Here is a 17,663-nt window from a genome sequence, read left to right on the forward strand (position 1 = left end):
AATTTCCCAGAGTGCACTGCGAGAGAGGGTGGGGAGTGGTTCTGCTCAAGTGAAAATGGCGGCTCCCTTAACACTTGTCTTGATTTTAGCAGCAACAATAAGAGCAGTATTATTTCGTTCCAGCTTCGCAGCGCTGATTTCTGAAAGGGTTGAAGTTGTGTCTCCTTTAAACTCCTGGAAAAGAGGTATGTTGTGTTTTCAGCAGGCGTTCATTACAGAGATAGTCATCTAGATTGCTTCCCTAACTTGCCTGTCTTGAACACCAGAGCCAGCAAAAATGTCAACGATCCGGTGAAATCTGGTTTTTAACATATATGCATATGTTAAAAATGATATTTGTGTGTTGTTGCAGTTGTGGAGGGTCTTGCCTTGCTGGATCTGGGGGTTTCACCATATTCGGGGGATGTATTTCATGAAGTAAGTACATGGTGATGTAGCTTTGTATTACTCTTGCTTTCTGTCAAATCACTCGACACTGTGAACACCTGACTGTAATGCGACAGATTGGACTTTGATAAATATTATTATAAGCAACTTGCAGAGGAAAACAGTCTGTGATGATAAATCTGACGGTTGTAAGTGACATACATTAAAGAAGTATTCAAACACGGTTTCTTGTGCTCATCAGGATAAGGAGAATCGGAGCAGGGAATCGGGATTAGCCTGAAATTAATTAATTAATTCATTCATTCATTCATCTATCCATCCATCCATCTTTTTTCAGTGTCTGCTTTATCCTAGTCAGGATTGCAGCTGATTGTTTTCAATCCTGGGTATAAGGAAAGAATACACTCTGCATGGGATGCCAGCCCAGGCTTCTTGCACATATATTGACATCTCAATGCGATGTAGAGTAGGCAATATCTTTACTATCATGGGTTTGGGAAGTGTGAGGAGAACCCAGAAGAAACTCCAAATAGTCAGTAACCCGAGTTTGTGACAAATACAGTACATGAATAGATAAAAGACACTTGGACCCATCCTATATACATGATAGCTTTGTTTAGATATCCCACCATTTTTATGTGCAGCACACATGAAACACCTAGAGATTTTAACATTCAGAACATCTTCAATCTTAACGTTAAAAAAATCCTGTTAAAAGAAGAAAAGATCTATGTGATCATGTTCTTCATGTGTATTGTGTAGAGCAATTTTCAGTTTCATACCGTTAACTCGTTAATAGTTTTACATTGGTTTGGCTATAGACAGAAGACATTTACAGCATTTAACAGAGCAGCTTGCATTTATCTTATTCACATAACTGAGTGGCAGAAGATTAAGGACCTTGCTCAAGATTGGCAGTTTGGTAGTGCTGGGATTTGAACTCATGACCTTTTAGTCAGTAGGCCTACTTCTTAACCATTGAGCTACCACTGCCACTGACTTTTGGGTTTGAGATCAAAAGATGAATGAGACAGTATTTACATTTAGATGAGTCAAACAACTTGGAATGTTTTGTTTGAACCGTTTCAAGTGATCAAAATTATTGGAACAGGTGACGGACAGTTTCTTGTTCCTTAGCTGTGCCCTGTTAGAATGATTGTTTAAACCATTAAGACGATCATTCTAATAGCTTGGTTGTTTGCTTGGATGACTTGAATGTCATCAGTATATAGCAGAAACCAAAGGATTGACCTTCATTCTGCTACTTTCAGAGGGGACTATATGTTCATCTATTCTATATAACTCTCAGTTTGCAGCATATAGCTGTCTTTGATTACGCTGTTATAATAGTGTCCCTACTGAATCTATAAACTGGCATGTTTAGGTTCACAAACCTTTTACAGCCAGGGACGGCTTTCTATTTGAATAAAAAAATTTAAAAATTACATATTGGTAGAATTGTAGGAAGATTCATTTGTACCACAGTGTTCAAATTCTCGTATTTGATCGGTCAGAAGGTGTTGATTATTAAGTAGTGATCCCAATAATTCAAATGATTCATATTAATGGAAATATTAATACATTATCATTTATTGTGGGGGAAAAAAAGACACATACCTAGAGCAAGTGTGCCGTGTGGGTGGGCTGGGTCTCTGCCCTGGGCTGCTCTACACATCTCACTTTTTTAATGCATCACAAACTAGTTGAGACATATACACATCTACATATTAAAAATGTAATTAAGTGAGTAAGTAAATAAATAATAGACACGTAAGGTAAGAGTGGCGTGTAGGTAGTGGCCATGGGTGGTTGGTCTTTTGGGATATGGGGGGGGGTGTATTGATGTGATATTTCACATCAGGTGAGATCACACTGCCCCCACTGCTTATTATAATATAAGCAATGTGATACCTAATTATATAACTCGATTCGATTATAGTTCGATTGTGTTAAAATGATATACCCAGCACTTTTTCTAGCATAATGTTTTCTAGCACAATGTTTTCTAGCATTGTTTCTAGCACAATATTTTAGACTGTTAAGCTTTAGATATGGAAATGGTACTTCGTCTGAGTGGCATAATTCGAAATCCCTTCATGTCAGGTGAATGATGATATTGCGTCAGCTACTGCAGTAGTGGTGCAACTGGCTTTTCTACTTACAGATTAGCACGTAGATGCAACATACCAAATTTTAGCTTTATTAGCCCAACACTTGTACAGGGGCAACTTTATAAACTTAAAACTCACCCACTACTTATTTTCTGCAGATGTCCTCAGAATCTTTGATAATTATTGAGTTTCTCATTCCCATTCCCATCCAGTTTAATGTGGAGATCCTAGGACAAGAGTAGGCTTTACAAATTTGCAAATGAGCATCTATTTGAGCATGCCTGGCTAAGTAGGCTGAATTGTAGTTTTGTACACTTTCAGCAGTAGCATAAAAAAATTCTATGCCTTAATTTTCAAGAGATTTTTTGTGCAAAAATATGAATTGCATCACCCAGTGCCCAATTCCAGAAAGACTGCATCAGTTTCTAGTTAGTGACTAACTGAACCTACTAGTTAAGTTCCAGGACAGTTGCACATGACATGCTAACCCTGTCAAATGCTTGCTGAACACTGACTGGCAGTTTTTTTAAATGAATTAAGTCATCAGAAATCCACATACATATAAGCACAGAGCTGCTGCATTCCAAATCTCAACTCAGTTAGGCTTACATATCCTCTTCCCCCTATGTACGATCACACCCCAAACCTAGCATATAAGCTCAGAATCTCTTTCTGTGTTTGCCTTTGCAGTTTCTTGTGAATCCATGCAAGCACCAAATGTCAACATGTTTTTGATAATTGTTGCGTTTCACATTTAAAAAACATTCTTAAACTAATTTGCAGTATGTTTTACATATTATGCAATTGATCACAACTTCAGATGGGCTGCATTAACAAGTCCAAAGGTAGAAAATGTGGGAGGAAATGCATTAAGGCAAAAAGAGAATTTTTTTCGTGGACAAAAATAAAACAACATAGTGCCCCAGTTTCATTTATGTTGCATCAGACAGTAGTTGGGCTCTATCCAAAGTTTCATGAGGATAGCTCAATGTTCAATTTCTTTGTATAGCACTTTTAACAGTGGACATTGTCGCAAAGCAGCTTTACAGAAACATATCATTTCAGCATATAAATTAAACATTTTAAATGTATCCCTTATGTGTGAGCCAGAGGTGATGGTAGCAAGGAAAATGGCGATGTTAAATCTGTCAACTACCTGATGAATCTGGCTTGATGATGGCAAGGTTGTAATCAAAAATTCACTTGTAGATTGTAACATGAACACCATGTCAGATTTTAGCTTGGTCAGACTTTAGGTTTCTGAGAAAAAGCTATCCAACCTTGTATCTGCTTCCTTTGTATGACCACACCCCAAACTTTCCAAGTTATGACCTCAGAATTTATATTAGATCTGACTGATGTGTGGTCATCATGTTTTTTTTTTACCAATGCCAAAATGGTTTTGATAATAGTTGAGTTTCATGTTCTGTTGAGTAGTTTGACACCAAATTAGTGAAGATCACCCAAATGTTCTCAGGGCTAGTTCACAAAAATAACTTTTGAGTGTTCTGCATATCCAATTAGACAGATCTACCTTGTTCTTTTGTGCTTTGGAGAATTATGGTATATGTTATATGAACCAATTTGTAAAACCCTGTGCAAGATTGACTCCATTAGGTGTCTCTTGTTGCTTGCCTCTACTGACCAAGTTTCATGTTTTACTAAGAAAAAAAATCCAGATTCTCATCTCTAGTTATTATGAGAATGATTATTATTATTATTATTATTATTATTATTATTATTATTATTATTAATAATAATAATAATAACAACTTCTGTATCCATGGGCATGGTTAACCCCTAATACCTATAACAATATTAAATAGTGATTATGCTAATAATGCTAATAAAAAATAATAATACAAATAATGCAGTCACACTGGCTATGCTTCTTAAACCTCTTTAGGACACCAGACCTCAATATTCCAGATGAGAAACCTCTGGCAAAAATGATGGAATCACCATACCTGGAGGATATGCTCACCCAGTTGTTTTTTTTTTTTACTTTGTAGCAAATCAACAAATCACAGATATGGCACAAAATATTTTTTTTAATAGCTGAACATTCTGGCTTTGTGAGATATAACTTAAACAAATGAAATGTAATCAATAATGAAGTAGAGAAAATAGTTGAGGAGAACACATTGTAAGTTGCATTTCTAAAGCCATTTTTTGGATTTCCATTGAGTTATAACTGATAGCATTTTTATGTGTGTTAGTTACCAATAAGACAAATCATTGAAACTTTTGTGCAGCTTACAAGACTAAACAAGGCAAATAATTTTTACATGTCATGACCTCAATCATCTGGAAATGAAGCCTCACAACAGTAACTCCTAATAGCACCCACTTTTAAGTCATACTTAGATGAGATCAGCTGCATGTATGGATTTTATATATAATATATTTTACATTTTTATATGAACTTCTGACAGTATTCATTAGTTTTGTCAAAGTTCATTTTTATTAATGCAATCAAAAGTTGCTGTGAAATTCTCACTTGTAAAAACTGTGTAAAAACCGACTGCTGTTCAGTGGTAAAAATAACGACAAGGGGAAAGATTGTAGAAATGAGACACTCAGTAGTGTTCAGAACTAAGCTGTGAATAGGCTTCATTGTCAAGTGATGATGTGTGTTTTTTTTTTATCCTTTGTTTCCTAGTTATTAATCCCGCTGTTCATTAAAGTACAGGAATGATCTCATACCACACTGTGAATTCACTACCATTACAAGGAAATGATGATGTCTTTCTTTCTTCTTCTTCTTCTTCTTCTTCTTCCAGACACCCCTTATCATATACCTCTTTCATTTTTTGGTGGACTATGCAGAGATTGTATTTATGGTAAGTACTTTGAGTTTTATGATGCTAACTTTTCATGTTCTGATTTTTTTTTTATATATTTGAAAAAGAACTGCAATAGATCCTCCCAAGAGTTTTAGACTCATGGTATCCTTAGTCTGTGACCTAGCGAACCAGTATTGATGTATTCATTGATGGAGACTTTTGTACATGACTCTGGATAAGGACATCTGCCAAATGTCATAAATTTAAATGTTATATATTGTGCTAAAAAGAAATAGGGCAAAATCTGATAACCAGGCTAAATGTATTTTTAAGAGCTACTCTAAACCTTTTGTGTGGAAGTGTGGCAAGAAAAGCATCTATAATAGAACCACAGTTGAATTTAGGTCTGCCTTGAGGTTCCCAAAAGTGGTCTTGGTCTTGGAGTACCCAGTGTCATGCACATTTTAGTCCTCCAAAGCTGGTGATGTACTACATTCTACTAATGTTGTAGGTTTACTCAGCGTAATGTGCACTCTTCATTTTAAACCACTAAGTTAACTGGTTTCCACTAGTCTTTTGATTTAGCTATACACTGAAAACATTTGGGTTTGAGATTAAGAGATGAATATGAAACGACAAAAGAGATTTCAGCTTTTATTTCCTGATATTTACATCTATCTGTGTTAAATAACTTAATACATTACACCTTTTGTTTAAAGCCACCTATTTTTCATGTGATCAACAATACTGCTGACAGGCAGGTGTTTCCTGTTGCCCATGTGTGCCCTGTTAGAAAGTAAATGAAAGGATTGGCCATGTGGTCTTCCCAAAATGCCTATATGTTGTAGTGGATTCCTTGTCACCTATGAACAGAGAGGAGTGGCAACCCAGCCAGGATATCATGGATTTGGTTCTTCGGTGGGCAGATTGATGCATGTTATGCGGCCCAGGAAACGATCCTAGAATACTAAAAGAATAGTACAAGCTTATCATGAGGGCTGTGTTGTACCCTGAAGTGGAATTTTGAATTATCATCTGTGGTAATTGCAATTATGTTATACCTCTGTTAACAGATAGCAGATGGAATCACAGCAGTGGCTCTCTATCTGTCAGTGAAGATCTACAACAAAAATGTGGTGAGTATGAGAAGGGCTTAATGGGATATTTGGTTATTCCATATCAGCTTAACCAAAAGTGCAAGTTGCATCATGATCTCAGAAATAGCTAAATCATTTAGCAAATAAAGTTTAATACAAAGGACTGACAAATGATAAACAGTGTAGTGATGTTAACTATTTTTGAGCAATTAAGCTTTTTTAATGATCTTACAAAGCTGTGCTCTTGAGTTAGTGACAGTGTCAAATACAGCCTAGCTATGTGCTAGACTGTCTGACAATGGGGGCGTACACAAAATTAGCCAGATAGTTTTAACAGCCGTATCCTTCAAACCGCCTGCCTTGTGTATGCCCCCCTTTTGCTGCCACATCTGGCACCCAAGACTTCAGCAACAGCTCACTTAAGTTCTCTAAGTTTTGAGGTGGTGCCTCCACGGATCAAACTTGTTTGTCCAGCACATCCCACAGGTGATCTATTGAATTGAGATTCATTGAATTTGGAGGCCAAGTCAATACCTTTAACTGTTTGTCATGGTCCTCAACCCATTCCTGAATAATCTTTCCAGTGTGGCATGACACATTATGCTACTGAAAGAGGCCACTGCTGTTAGGTAATACCTTTTCCATGAAGCAATGTACTTTGTCTGCAAACATTGTTTAGGTTGGTGTTATGTGTCAAATTAACATCCACATTTATGCCAAGTCTCAATGTTTCCATCATGTGATTCATCACACAAGGTCACTTTCTTCCATTGCCCCATGGTCCAGTTCTGATGCTCACATGCTCACTGCAGGGGCCAAGATATTCTGGAGCTGAGAAATAAGGGAAAATTGATCAGAACCCTTGCAAAAGCATTGAGCATAACCAATGCAACAGTATGGAATGTCACTGGTGTACTATGAACCAGAGCCACCAAAGTTGATCTGGATAAGGGTATCTGTCAAATGCAATAAAAGTAAATGTAAGATGAACCTCTACCAAAGTGATGGAAATGCCATTGTATGGAGAAAGAAAGGTTCTGCTCATAATCTAAATATATGAGCTTATCAGTCAAGGATGATGGAGGTAGTGTCATGTCTTCTGTATTGATGATGTAACACATGAGGGTAGCAGCAGAATGAATTCAGAAGTCTACAGAAATACTGTTTTACAATTTACAGAGAAATTAATCTTACTGGGAGGAACTTAACTATGCAGCTAGACATTGACCCAAAACACACCGCCAACACAACAGACTTCATCGGGGGAAAAGGTTGAAGGCGTTAGACTGGCCAAGTCAATCACCAGATTTTAACCTGAACATGTATTTCATCTCCCAAAGAGGAGACTGACCAGACAGTTCAGGATGTAAATATTTGAATGAAAAAGAAAATAAATAAATTGCTGGTTAGGTTGGTTTATCAGAGAGAATGTAAGAGTTTAACAATATATAAGGTGTTTAAGGTATATAAGGTAGAATTTGCTATTTTCCAAATGTATTAAGACTTAGGAGTGCATAGAAAACAGTACTGATATCAATATAGATTCGATAGAGTGCTCATTAACTGGTACCCATAAAAATGATTTGATGTCAAAAACCGTAACAAATAAAAGCATAGTAAACAAGTAATTTTGCAAAAAAAAACATTAGAAAGGTGAGAAAAAATTTCAGTAGATAACTGTAGGGCAGAGGAAATAACAGAAGTATTCATACAATATATTGTTCTTGACAATCAAACAATGTTAGTCATAAATAACATCTTTTAACCCCTTCATGTTTTGGAGCCAAAAGAGGAAACTGCTTTGGTTTTACCAGAGATGCTATTACATTATATTACACTAATCAGCTTTCCTACTGATATTTTGACTATTCATGTGGGGCATGCTGCAAACAAAGCTTGCATACAGGCCAGGCAGTATTTGAGGAAATGCTTGAAACTTGGACCATTCCAAATAATTCTGTCTAGACTATGCTTTGTGATAATGCCAAAAAAAGTAGACTGATGATACTGGACTGCCAAGTCGTTCTTGTTTTGCTTACACACTCCAGCTGGTTGTGACAGAGGCTCTGCTATTACAGCGAAGCATTGCATACTCCTGCATAGAGAACATTCAGCTACAGATAAACCAACCTATTAAAAAACAGCAACAAGACCTGTTGGAATAACATATATTCTACATGCTGCAGTCTCGAATTAAGCAGAAACATGTCCTTTAAATATTTGCATTCGAATATGATCTCCCTGACAGCATCAGTGTTAAACACGGGAATCTATGAGAGAAGACACTCTTCAGATGTATTGGCCTGTTGCAGTTTTACAGAGATTACTGTCGAAAGATGAGGACCATGGGATAAAATGTCCACTTTGTTTGCATTGTGCTTTTCCAGCATGGATTAAAACCCACTCTGCTGCATCACAACTATACTAAATCCAATGTATTTAATTAGTCTAATATGTGTGATGTAAATGGACATGCTGCTAATTGTCTAGTACTAAATGTGTATAAAGTAGAGAACAGAGAGACGTTCTCTCTCTTATTATGATCAGCATGCCCAAGCTTGTTGCTTCTATCTCATCCTAGCGGAATAACTAGTGCTACCCAGTATTATTGCACATATTTTTATCTTCCTTCTTTCTGTGCAACTTTACTTTCATGTTAATGGCAAGCAAAACTGCGGCTTTCAACTTTGTTGGATAGACAGACCTCAGCATTTTATATAACCTTGATAAGTACACGTTCTGAAAATTTCATCAGTAAGTGATTCCACAGATGAACCAACCTGCTGAATGCAGGTGAATACAACTCCTTCAAAGGTCACAGTGCTGCTCATTCACAGAACCCACCTCAAAGGATCTGTTCCCTATTCTTCTGTTACGTTTCACATACCAGACATTGTGGTCACTTATCTCATGTGTTTAGTGGTTAATTAATATTATATTATAAGCAAGCTCTGGAGCAGAGCACATGCCCAAACATGCAGATAGGCACACAGTCTCTTGTATGCACACATTCCTTTCCTCTCTCACACACTCACACATGCACAGTGTTTACTGTGTGCAGTGTTTACCTAAAGGGAAACCTTGGCTCCTGATATTCATGTGGGTGTTACTTGTACCACCTACCTAAGTGTTGTTGCAGACCATTTACACCCCTTCATGCCAACTGCAAACCCTAATGGCAGTGTTAACATATATCAGCAATATTGACCTATGTCATGAATATTATAAAATAAATAAATGACAGAGGTGATAAATTGTCAAGGACAATGACAAGCAGTAGTGTTTGATTATTTTTAACAGTCTAGCTATGCAAAAGATCTTCGACAACTGTACTACAGTCTGTGTGAGCTAACATTAGATTGAAACATTTTTGGATTTTCTGCTATTTCCAAATTTGTTATAGTTCAGAAAACAGAAGTATGCTTTGGAGGCAGACCGGTATCCACATGACTGTCTGGAGCTCATGCGCTCACCCAAAGAGATGTTCTACATTCCTCTCAAAGTGGCTATGTTGTGAGTCTTGATTTTTTTTGTCTTTATATACACCAGACTGGAGAACAATGTTGAGTTTTTATCAAGTCCTCTTATATTACACAGTTTTTAATTGTATTTGCTTTATTCTAAAATTTCTTGGGCATCCAGTTACCTGTTGAATCCCTTCAGTATCCTATCCTGTGTGGCAAAGTCTACCTGTGGTCTTAACAATGCCGTTATTGCAGTCTTCATCCTCTGCACACTAAAAGGTAAATAAAATTCACCTCCATGCTTCATGATGTCTTTTTTTAAGATCAGTCAATAGTTTTGCAAAAGAATATATGTGGTTGTTTGTAGGTTCAGTGTACTTGTTCAGTGGACTTATCGTTAAAAATGGTCAAAATGTATGTATTTTCAAAAATTATAATGCATAGCAATTCAATTTAATTTGAAGTTATGTATAATCTGAAAAAGATATAAATTATTTAACACAATTTCTACCATTTATACTTGACAGTGGGATTTAAGTTTGTGATAGGATTTGAATTTGTACATCTCCAAAATGTCATTTTTGAGGAAACAGCACTTGAAAAAGTAATGCATCCTTATCAGCTCCCTGTCCAGTCCAAAGTTTTGTATTAAATATATCAAGCATAAATGTGTTGAATGGGTTTTAATTCTATACATTATACCTGTCTTTTACTGCATATGGCCTCTATGATCAGCTTGCTTGTGTATTTTTCAGGAAATGCCTTGTTGAGTGCAATCTTCTTGTCCTTGGCAACCTATCAGAGCATATATCCTCTCACATTGTTTGCACCTGCCCTTCTTTTCCTGCTACAGGTGATGCTTTATGAGACCTAGACTAAAGAAATACCAGAATAAAATGAATTATATTGGTTTGAAAGAAGCTACAGGCTGGCAACAATAAAAAGCTGTGCTGTCTCATCTGTCAACATCTCTCTCTCTCTCTCTCTCTCTCTCTCTATCTCTATCTCAGAGGTTGTATATCCCAGTCAACCCATGCAGAAGTAGTTTCTGGTTCTTCACCCTGCAATACGCCTTCATGTTTGTGGGAAGCCTGGTTGTCATTGTCTGCCTCTCTTTCTTTTTACTTGGATCCTGGGACTTTATTCCTTCAGTCTACGGATTCATGTCAGTATATGAGTGGGAGGTTTTCCTGCACCTTCTTCTAATAACTTATTAGATCTTAAAAGTGCTTTGAATTGAATCCAAGAGGTTGCTGACCTCTGAGAACTGCTACATCACTTGTCACATTTTGGCCAGTTTGGTGTAAGGCCATAGCTATTGAATTTATGACAACATGGATATGGACATTTTTAACTAATTTTACAGGCTTTTATGTTCTCTTTCTTTTATATCAAATCAAAATGCATTTTGTCTCTTAAACATAAGTGCAGTGAATTGTGTAAAGTATATTTGAATTTATATTTGGGTTATTCCTATAACTTTGTGTTTGTGTGTTTTATAGCCTCTCAGTACCAGATCTTACTCCAAATATCGGCCTCTTTTGGTATTTCTTTGCTGAGATGTTTGAGCATTTTCGTTTCTTCTTCATCTGCGTCTTCCAGATTAACATCTTTTTGTACACCATCCCTCTGTCTATCAAACTCAAGTAAGACTCTTCTTCCTTTATTAAAACTCATATTTTGCATCTGTTTTGTAGCTTTTGAGCTGAAAAAGCATCTACATATCAATAGATTGTTTACAGTTTTAAGAACCACAGTGGACAGTAATATATATTGTTAATGACCTAGTCATGACAGCTTATACACTCAAGTGAAAAAGAAAGTAGCCCTCTTGACTTCTATGGTTTTACGTATAAGGACATAATAATAATAATAATATATATATATATATATATATATATATATATATATATATATATATATATATATATATATATATATATACATACACACACACACACACACACACACACACACACACACATGTATATATGTATATAAATACATATGTTTATAAATATATATACACATATGTATGTATATGTGTGTGTGTATATATATGTGTGTATATATATATATATATATATATACATTATATATATATATATATATATATATACATATATATATATATATATATATATATATATATATATATATATAATTACACACACACATACACTATATTGCCAAAAGTATTCGCTCACCCATCCAAATAATCAGAATCAGGTGTTCCAATCACTTCCATGGCCACAGGTGTATAAAATCAAGCACCTAGGCATGCAGACTGTTTTTACAAACATTTGTGAAAGAATGGGTCGCTCTCAGGAGCTCAGTGAATTCCAGCGTGGAACTGTGATAGGATGCCACCTGTGCAACAAATCCAGTCGTGAAATTTCCTCGCCCCTAAATATTCCACAGTCAACTGTCAGCTGTATTATAAGAACGTGGAAGTGTTTGGGAACGACAGCAACTCAGCCACGAAGTGGTAGGCCACGTAAACTGACGGAGCGGGGTCAGCGGATGCTGAGGCGCATAGTGCGAAGAGGTCGCCAACCTTCTGCAGAGTCAATCGCTACAGACCTCCAAACTTCATGTGGCCTTCAGATTAGCTCAAGAACAGTGCGCAGAGAGCTTCATGGAATGGGTTTCCATGGCCGAGCAGCTGCATCCAAGCCATACATCACCAAGTGCAATGCAAAGCGTCGGATGCAGTGGTGTAAAGCACGCCGCCACTGGACTCTAGAGCAGTGGAGACGCGTTCTCTGGAGTGACGAATCGCGCTTCTCCATCTGGCAATCTGATGGACGAGTCTGGGTTTGGCGGTTGCCAGGAGAACGGTACTTGTCTGACCGCATTGTGCCAAGTGTAAAGTTTGGTGGAGGGGGGATTATGGTGTGGGGTTGTTTTTCAGGAGCTGGGCTTGGCCCTTTAGTTCCAGTGAAAGGAACTCTGAATGCTTCAGCATACCAAGACATTTTGGACAATTCCATGCTCCCAACTTTGTGGGAACAGTTTGGAGCTGGCCCCTTCCTCTTCCAACATGACTGTGCACCAGTGCACAAAGCAAGGTCCATAAAGACATGGATGACAGAGTCTGGTGTGGATGAACTTGACTGGCCTGCACAGAGTCCTGACCTCAACCCGATAGAACACCTTTGGGATGAATTAGAGCGGAGACTGAGAGCCAGGCCTTCTCGTCCAACATCAGTGTGTGACCTCACAAATGTGCTTCTGGAAGAATGGTCAAAAATTCCCATAAACACACTCCTAAACCTTGTGGACAGCCTTCCCAGATGAGTTGAAGCTGTTATAGCTGCAAAGGGTGGACCGACGTCATATTGAACCCTATGGATTAGGAATGGGATGTCACTTAAGTTCATATGTGAGTCAAGGCAGGTGAGCGAATACTTTTGGCAATATAGTGTGTGTGTATATATATATATACATATATAAATACATATACAAATACATATATATATATATATATATGTATGTATTTGCTCCTTGCCATTGTGTTAACACATACCTGAATACTTCAGACCAGCAAACTGCTCTTTTGATCAGCTGCACTTGGCTTCAACTTCGAAAGGAAACAGTAAGGGTGTACTTAGTTTCTCACACATGGCTTCTTCATATTGGCTTAATGTTTGTTAAATAATTAATAACACTGTTTAATATGTGAGGTTGTATTTACCTAATTTCAAGACATGCTTTTTAATGTCCTGATGTAAACCCACAGAATTTAAGAGGGTGTACTTTCTTTTTCACATGACTGTATCTCATATCCCATGAATGTGAGCAACAAAAATAAAGAAGGCTGTGGTTAATAAGGATGTTTGAGCAAACATTAAACTAAATTAAATAGAATTCAGGAATTCAATACATTATTGAACAAGATTAATAAACATGGTGATTTTTCATATTCTTACCCTATATACTGTCTCTATTTTTTCTTTTTTTTGTAACAGGGAACATCCAGTATTTCTCATCTTCATGCAGATTGCCATCATCTCCATTTTTAAATCATATCCCACAGTGGGAGACATAGCACTCTATATGGCCTTCCTGCCTGCCTGGAGCCACCTTTACAGATGTGAGTAGCAGGGTCAGATTCTGCTAGCTAACACATTGTACAGGAAAAAGAGAAGTTTCCATTCCTAGCCATTATAGTTGTAAAACAGTGATTTTCCCTTTTTAAAATTATGCTGATGACTTTAATTGATCATTTTTATGTACAACTGGATTTAGAATTTATCTCAAATACTCTTATTCTACTGTGGCTGCAATTAAAAAAAAAACTATTAGTATAATCTTGTCTTATACTTATAATCTTGCTAGTCATGCTAATAGTTAATGTTAATTCTATCAGCTTTATCCTTGGTTCAGGAAGAGAGGGAGTTACATGGAATGAATGAAAGACTGGTGAATGAAAGTAGTTTATTTTGGGTTTTTGTTACAAAAAGTGATGCTAGGAATTTCCTTTTTTTTTCCAATATTTCTTTCTCCAGTCCTGAGGAACATCTTTCTGGTTTCCTGCATTTTATTGGCCTGCTCAGTCCTTTTCCCAGTTCTCTGGCATCTCTGGATCTACGCTGGCAGTGCCAACTCTAACTTCTACTACGCCATCACACTTCTATTCAACGTCGGACAGGTAAGCAGGTTTCATGCTTCCTTTTGTTTTATATTTATAAAAATAACATTACAGATTTTAGAAAATAAATGTTAGCAGTGAGGGTTAATCTTTATTCACTTCTTAGTCTATGCAGAAGATTTCAAGCTCTCTTATGCCATTAGCTTTGTGCATTTAAACTGCTTTCTTCAGGTCAGGTCAAATGGGTACAAATCTGTAGACTGTGATGGTCATTGCAAAAATCAGATCTTACCAAAAGATGTTCCCATAAGCATCTATGGCCAAGTCTTAACCTCCTATCAGAGATGACCAAGCATTGACATAAAATAGCAGGTTAAGAAAATTCATTATCCCATCAATCTTCAGAAGTGCCCCAGGACCACTAGTGTAAAGAGAAAAAAAGAAATTAAAGTATCAATTCAATTCAACCAACAATAGGCATTGTCTCAATGCAGCTTTATTGTTATATGAATCTGAAAGACTGCAAAAATTATTAGTGTACATTATGTGGCTAGGACAACTTACTTCCAGTCTTTAGTTCTATGTTTTTTGTAGCTCAATTTTGTTTGGTGTAAAACCAGGGTCCTGGAGGAACATTGTTTTATTTCACTATGTACTACATCAGCTATATATGGTTGAAATGACAATAAAAGCATCTTGACTTGAATATTTTTAGAAGGAAGCAAAATTATTGTCATCATAGCAAGAGAAAATATTCTTTTAATAACTCTCTTATCCTATTGGCAGATATTGTTGTCAATGTCCTCATATATTTAGGACCTGTTTGTCCTTACTGACAATAGATTTACCTGGACATGTAAATAATGACAGATAAGTGCACAACATCTGCTGCTGCAAATGACATTTTCTACACAGACACCATAGGTTGTATGTTTTTTATTTCACTATAATAAATGAGTGTGCCTATTACTCTCTCTCTCTCTCTCTCTCTGTTTGTGTGTGTTTTATAGATTCTACTCATGTCAGACTACTTCTACGCATACTTGCGACGGGAGCATCATCTGAGCCAGGGGCTGTACCTGCAGAGAAAGGATGGCACTGAAGCCACACTGGTGTTAAAATAACCCCTAAAATATCAACCTGGTTACCTCTTCTCTTCCTCCATCCTTTTTTAAAAAACTTTTTTTCTTATACACTTGTAAACTTTCATTTTCAAAGTTTCTGTGTATTATTGATCAGGAAAATCCCTCCACCAACTACACCATAATGAATAGCAAAATTAACTACTACATAGAGTGACCTACCAGTTTTTGTAAGTGACCCAGTGAGCCAGAATATTATGTTAAATTGTAAATCCATCAGTAAAACCATGACATCAGTTAAAGGGCTACTTACTCACACAACCTGTGGTTGAATCTCTCCAGCAGGTTCACTGTAGTGGGTTTATTGCCACTACTCATATGTTCCTCACCATAGATGCCATCTGTAGGTGTATGTATCTAAACTTAACCAAAGTACGCTTACAACATTCAAAGCCTCATGCTTTGATCATCCTGGTTCACTTACTAACAAAACACACTAATCTTCATTTCTCCCAAGGTGTCAGAAAATGAAACTTAAACGATGTACATCCTTAAGTGAATAATTCAATGCCACCTCTTTATTGTGTATATATAATTTATATATGAAGCAATAGGTCATTGCTCCAGGAACAGATGCTAAGGCTGCCGCAGCATCTCAGGATTTTCCTCAAGATTTATCTACAATGATTAACAGAACATATGTTGTTATATTTTCCCCTACGTTTTGTGTACTTGTGTACTGTTTACATTGGTACGGGTTGTTTTAAGGGAGAGTTTGAGTTTTGTGGAATGCTGTCAGAATGTTTCTAAGCTGAAAATGAAAGCATACCATATACCAAATAAAGAATAGTTATTTAATAATTTGACTTGTCCTGTATGGCTGTAGTAGGATGCCATTCCTAGTGGCCATGGGTTATGTCTATTATACTTAGTTACTACACTGAATAAAGGTCTGTGCGCTCAGTCAGATTTACTAAATATATCAAGTTCCATGATTTCCTAAATCAAGCGTATAACTAAACTAAAACAGATCATTTTAAATGATATTAACACAAACCAATTACGTTAAGTAAATGGGAATTAGAACTGTATTGTTAATTTTGCTTACTTGCTTGTACAAAAACTAAAAGTATTAATGTTACCTAATTCAAATCATGGAGCCGATGTATACATATGAATTAAGTCAATTCAACAAGCTTTTTTTTTCAGTGTATACTTTATGTTGGGAGGTATTTATACTTGAGTATCATTTGAAATTGAATATTTGTACTCTTGATTACATTAAAAAAAGTTTTTAAAAAATGTTTTTTACTCCTTACATGTTTATGTGGATCAGCTGTCCATGAGCATCTCAAAAGATAGATAAACCACCACACTGCTGTGTTGAACTAGTGGATCATCCCCAGGTCCTGTCTCGCTAAAACAGTTCCATATGCCATAAGTTAGCAATGATTGTATTCATGTAAGTTATTTATAATATTTATTCTGATTAATTTATTGTATGATAATCTTATGTATATGACTTGAAAACTTGAATGGGTTTTTAGGCAAAACTGACAGTTGTTATAAGTTTTAGATAAATGATAAACCAATGAAAACATGGCATTACTGTATGCCATTAACAGAAAAAAAAAAAAGTTGAAACTGCAATTACAACCTTCCCAACTGAAGCATATTTCAATAATTTTGTAATATTATTGGAGTTCTGAATCCAATGTGAATTTATCATAATATAAATGTTTAGAATATGAAGACATTTTGCATAGCTAGTCAGAGAGGGAGCATTAAAGAAAAATCAAGAAAGAGGTAGGTTAATTATGCTGTAATCTAGCTAACGACAATTATCCCTTAAAACTATGTTAGCAGAAAAAAAGTCTTGAATTTTATTTAAACAGTTCCCTTTATTGACAACAATGAGCTTTTTCACACTGGACATCACGTCTATTTTAGATTACTTTGCTGTCGGGTATCTAAACATTCTGTGGTGAAATGAAGCTTTGACAAAATTGAAGCATCCAGAGTGAACATCCTCATATCAACACTAGCTGACTTGCCCCCTCTACACTTCCATTCTTACCAAGTTTACACTTCTTTTCCATCTGTACCGTCATAAGTGACAGAAATTATGTAATAGTACTGCAC

General features: G+C 36.3%; 1 protein-coding gene across 1 annotated transcript; it reads left to right on the forward strand.

The window, feature by feature from the left end:
* Positions 1 to 22: 22 nt before the first annotated feature.
* pigu (phosphatidylinositol glycan anchor biosynthesis, class U) lies at positions 23 to 16,793 on the forward strand. Its single transcript, XM_058403390.1, has 12 exons — positions 23 to 185; positions 353 to 417; positions 5,282 to 5,341; positions 6,358 to 6,420; positions 9,785 to 9,894; positions 10,024 to 10,124; positions 10,601 to 10,698; positions 10,856 to 11,010; positions 11,348 to 11,491; positions 13,817 to 13,941; positions 14,357 to 14,499; positions 15,450 to 16,793. The coding sequence occupies exons 1-12, from the start codon at positions 56 to 58 to the stop codon at positions 15,561 to 15,563; spliced, it is 1,308 nt and encodes a 435-aa protein (XP_058259373.1). The 5' UTR covers positions 23 to 55; the 3' UTR covers positions 15,564 to 16,793.
* Positions 16,794 to 17,663: the final 870 nt, after the last annotated feature.

Source organism: Hemibagrus wyckioides, linkage group LG11, assembly GCF_019097595.1.
Source record: "Hemibagrus wyckioides isolate EC202008001 linkage group LG11, SWU_Hwy_1.0, whole genome shotgun sequence".
In the NCBI taxonomy this organism is placed as follows: domain Eukaryota; kingdom Metazoa; phylum Chordata; class Actinopteri; order Siluriformes; family Bagridae; genus Hemibagrus; species Hemibagrus wyckioides.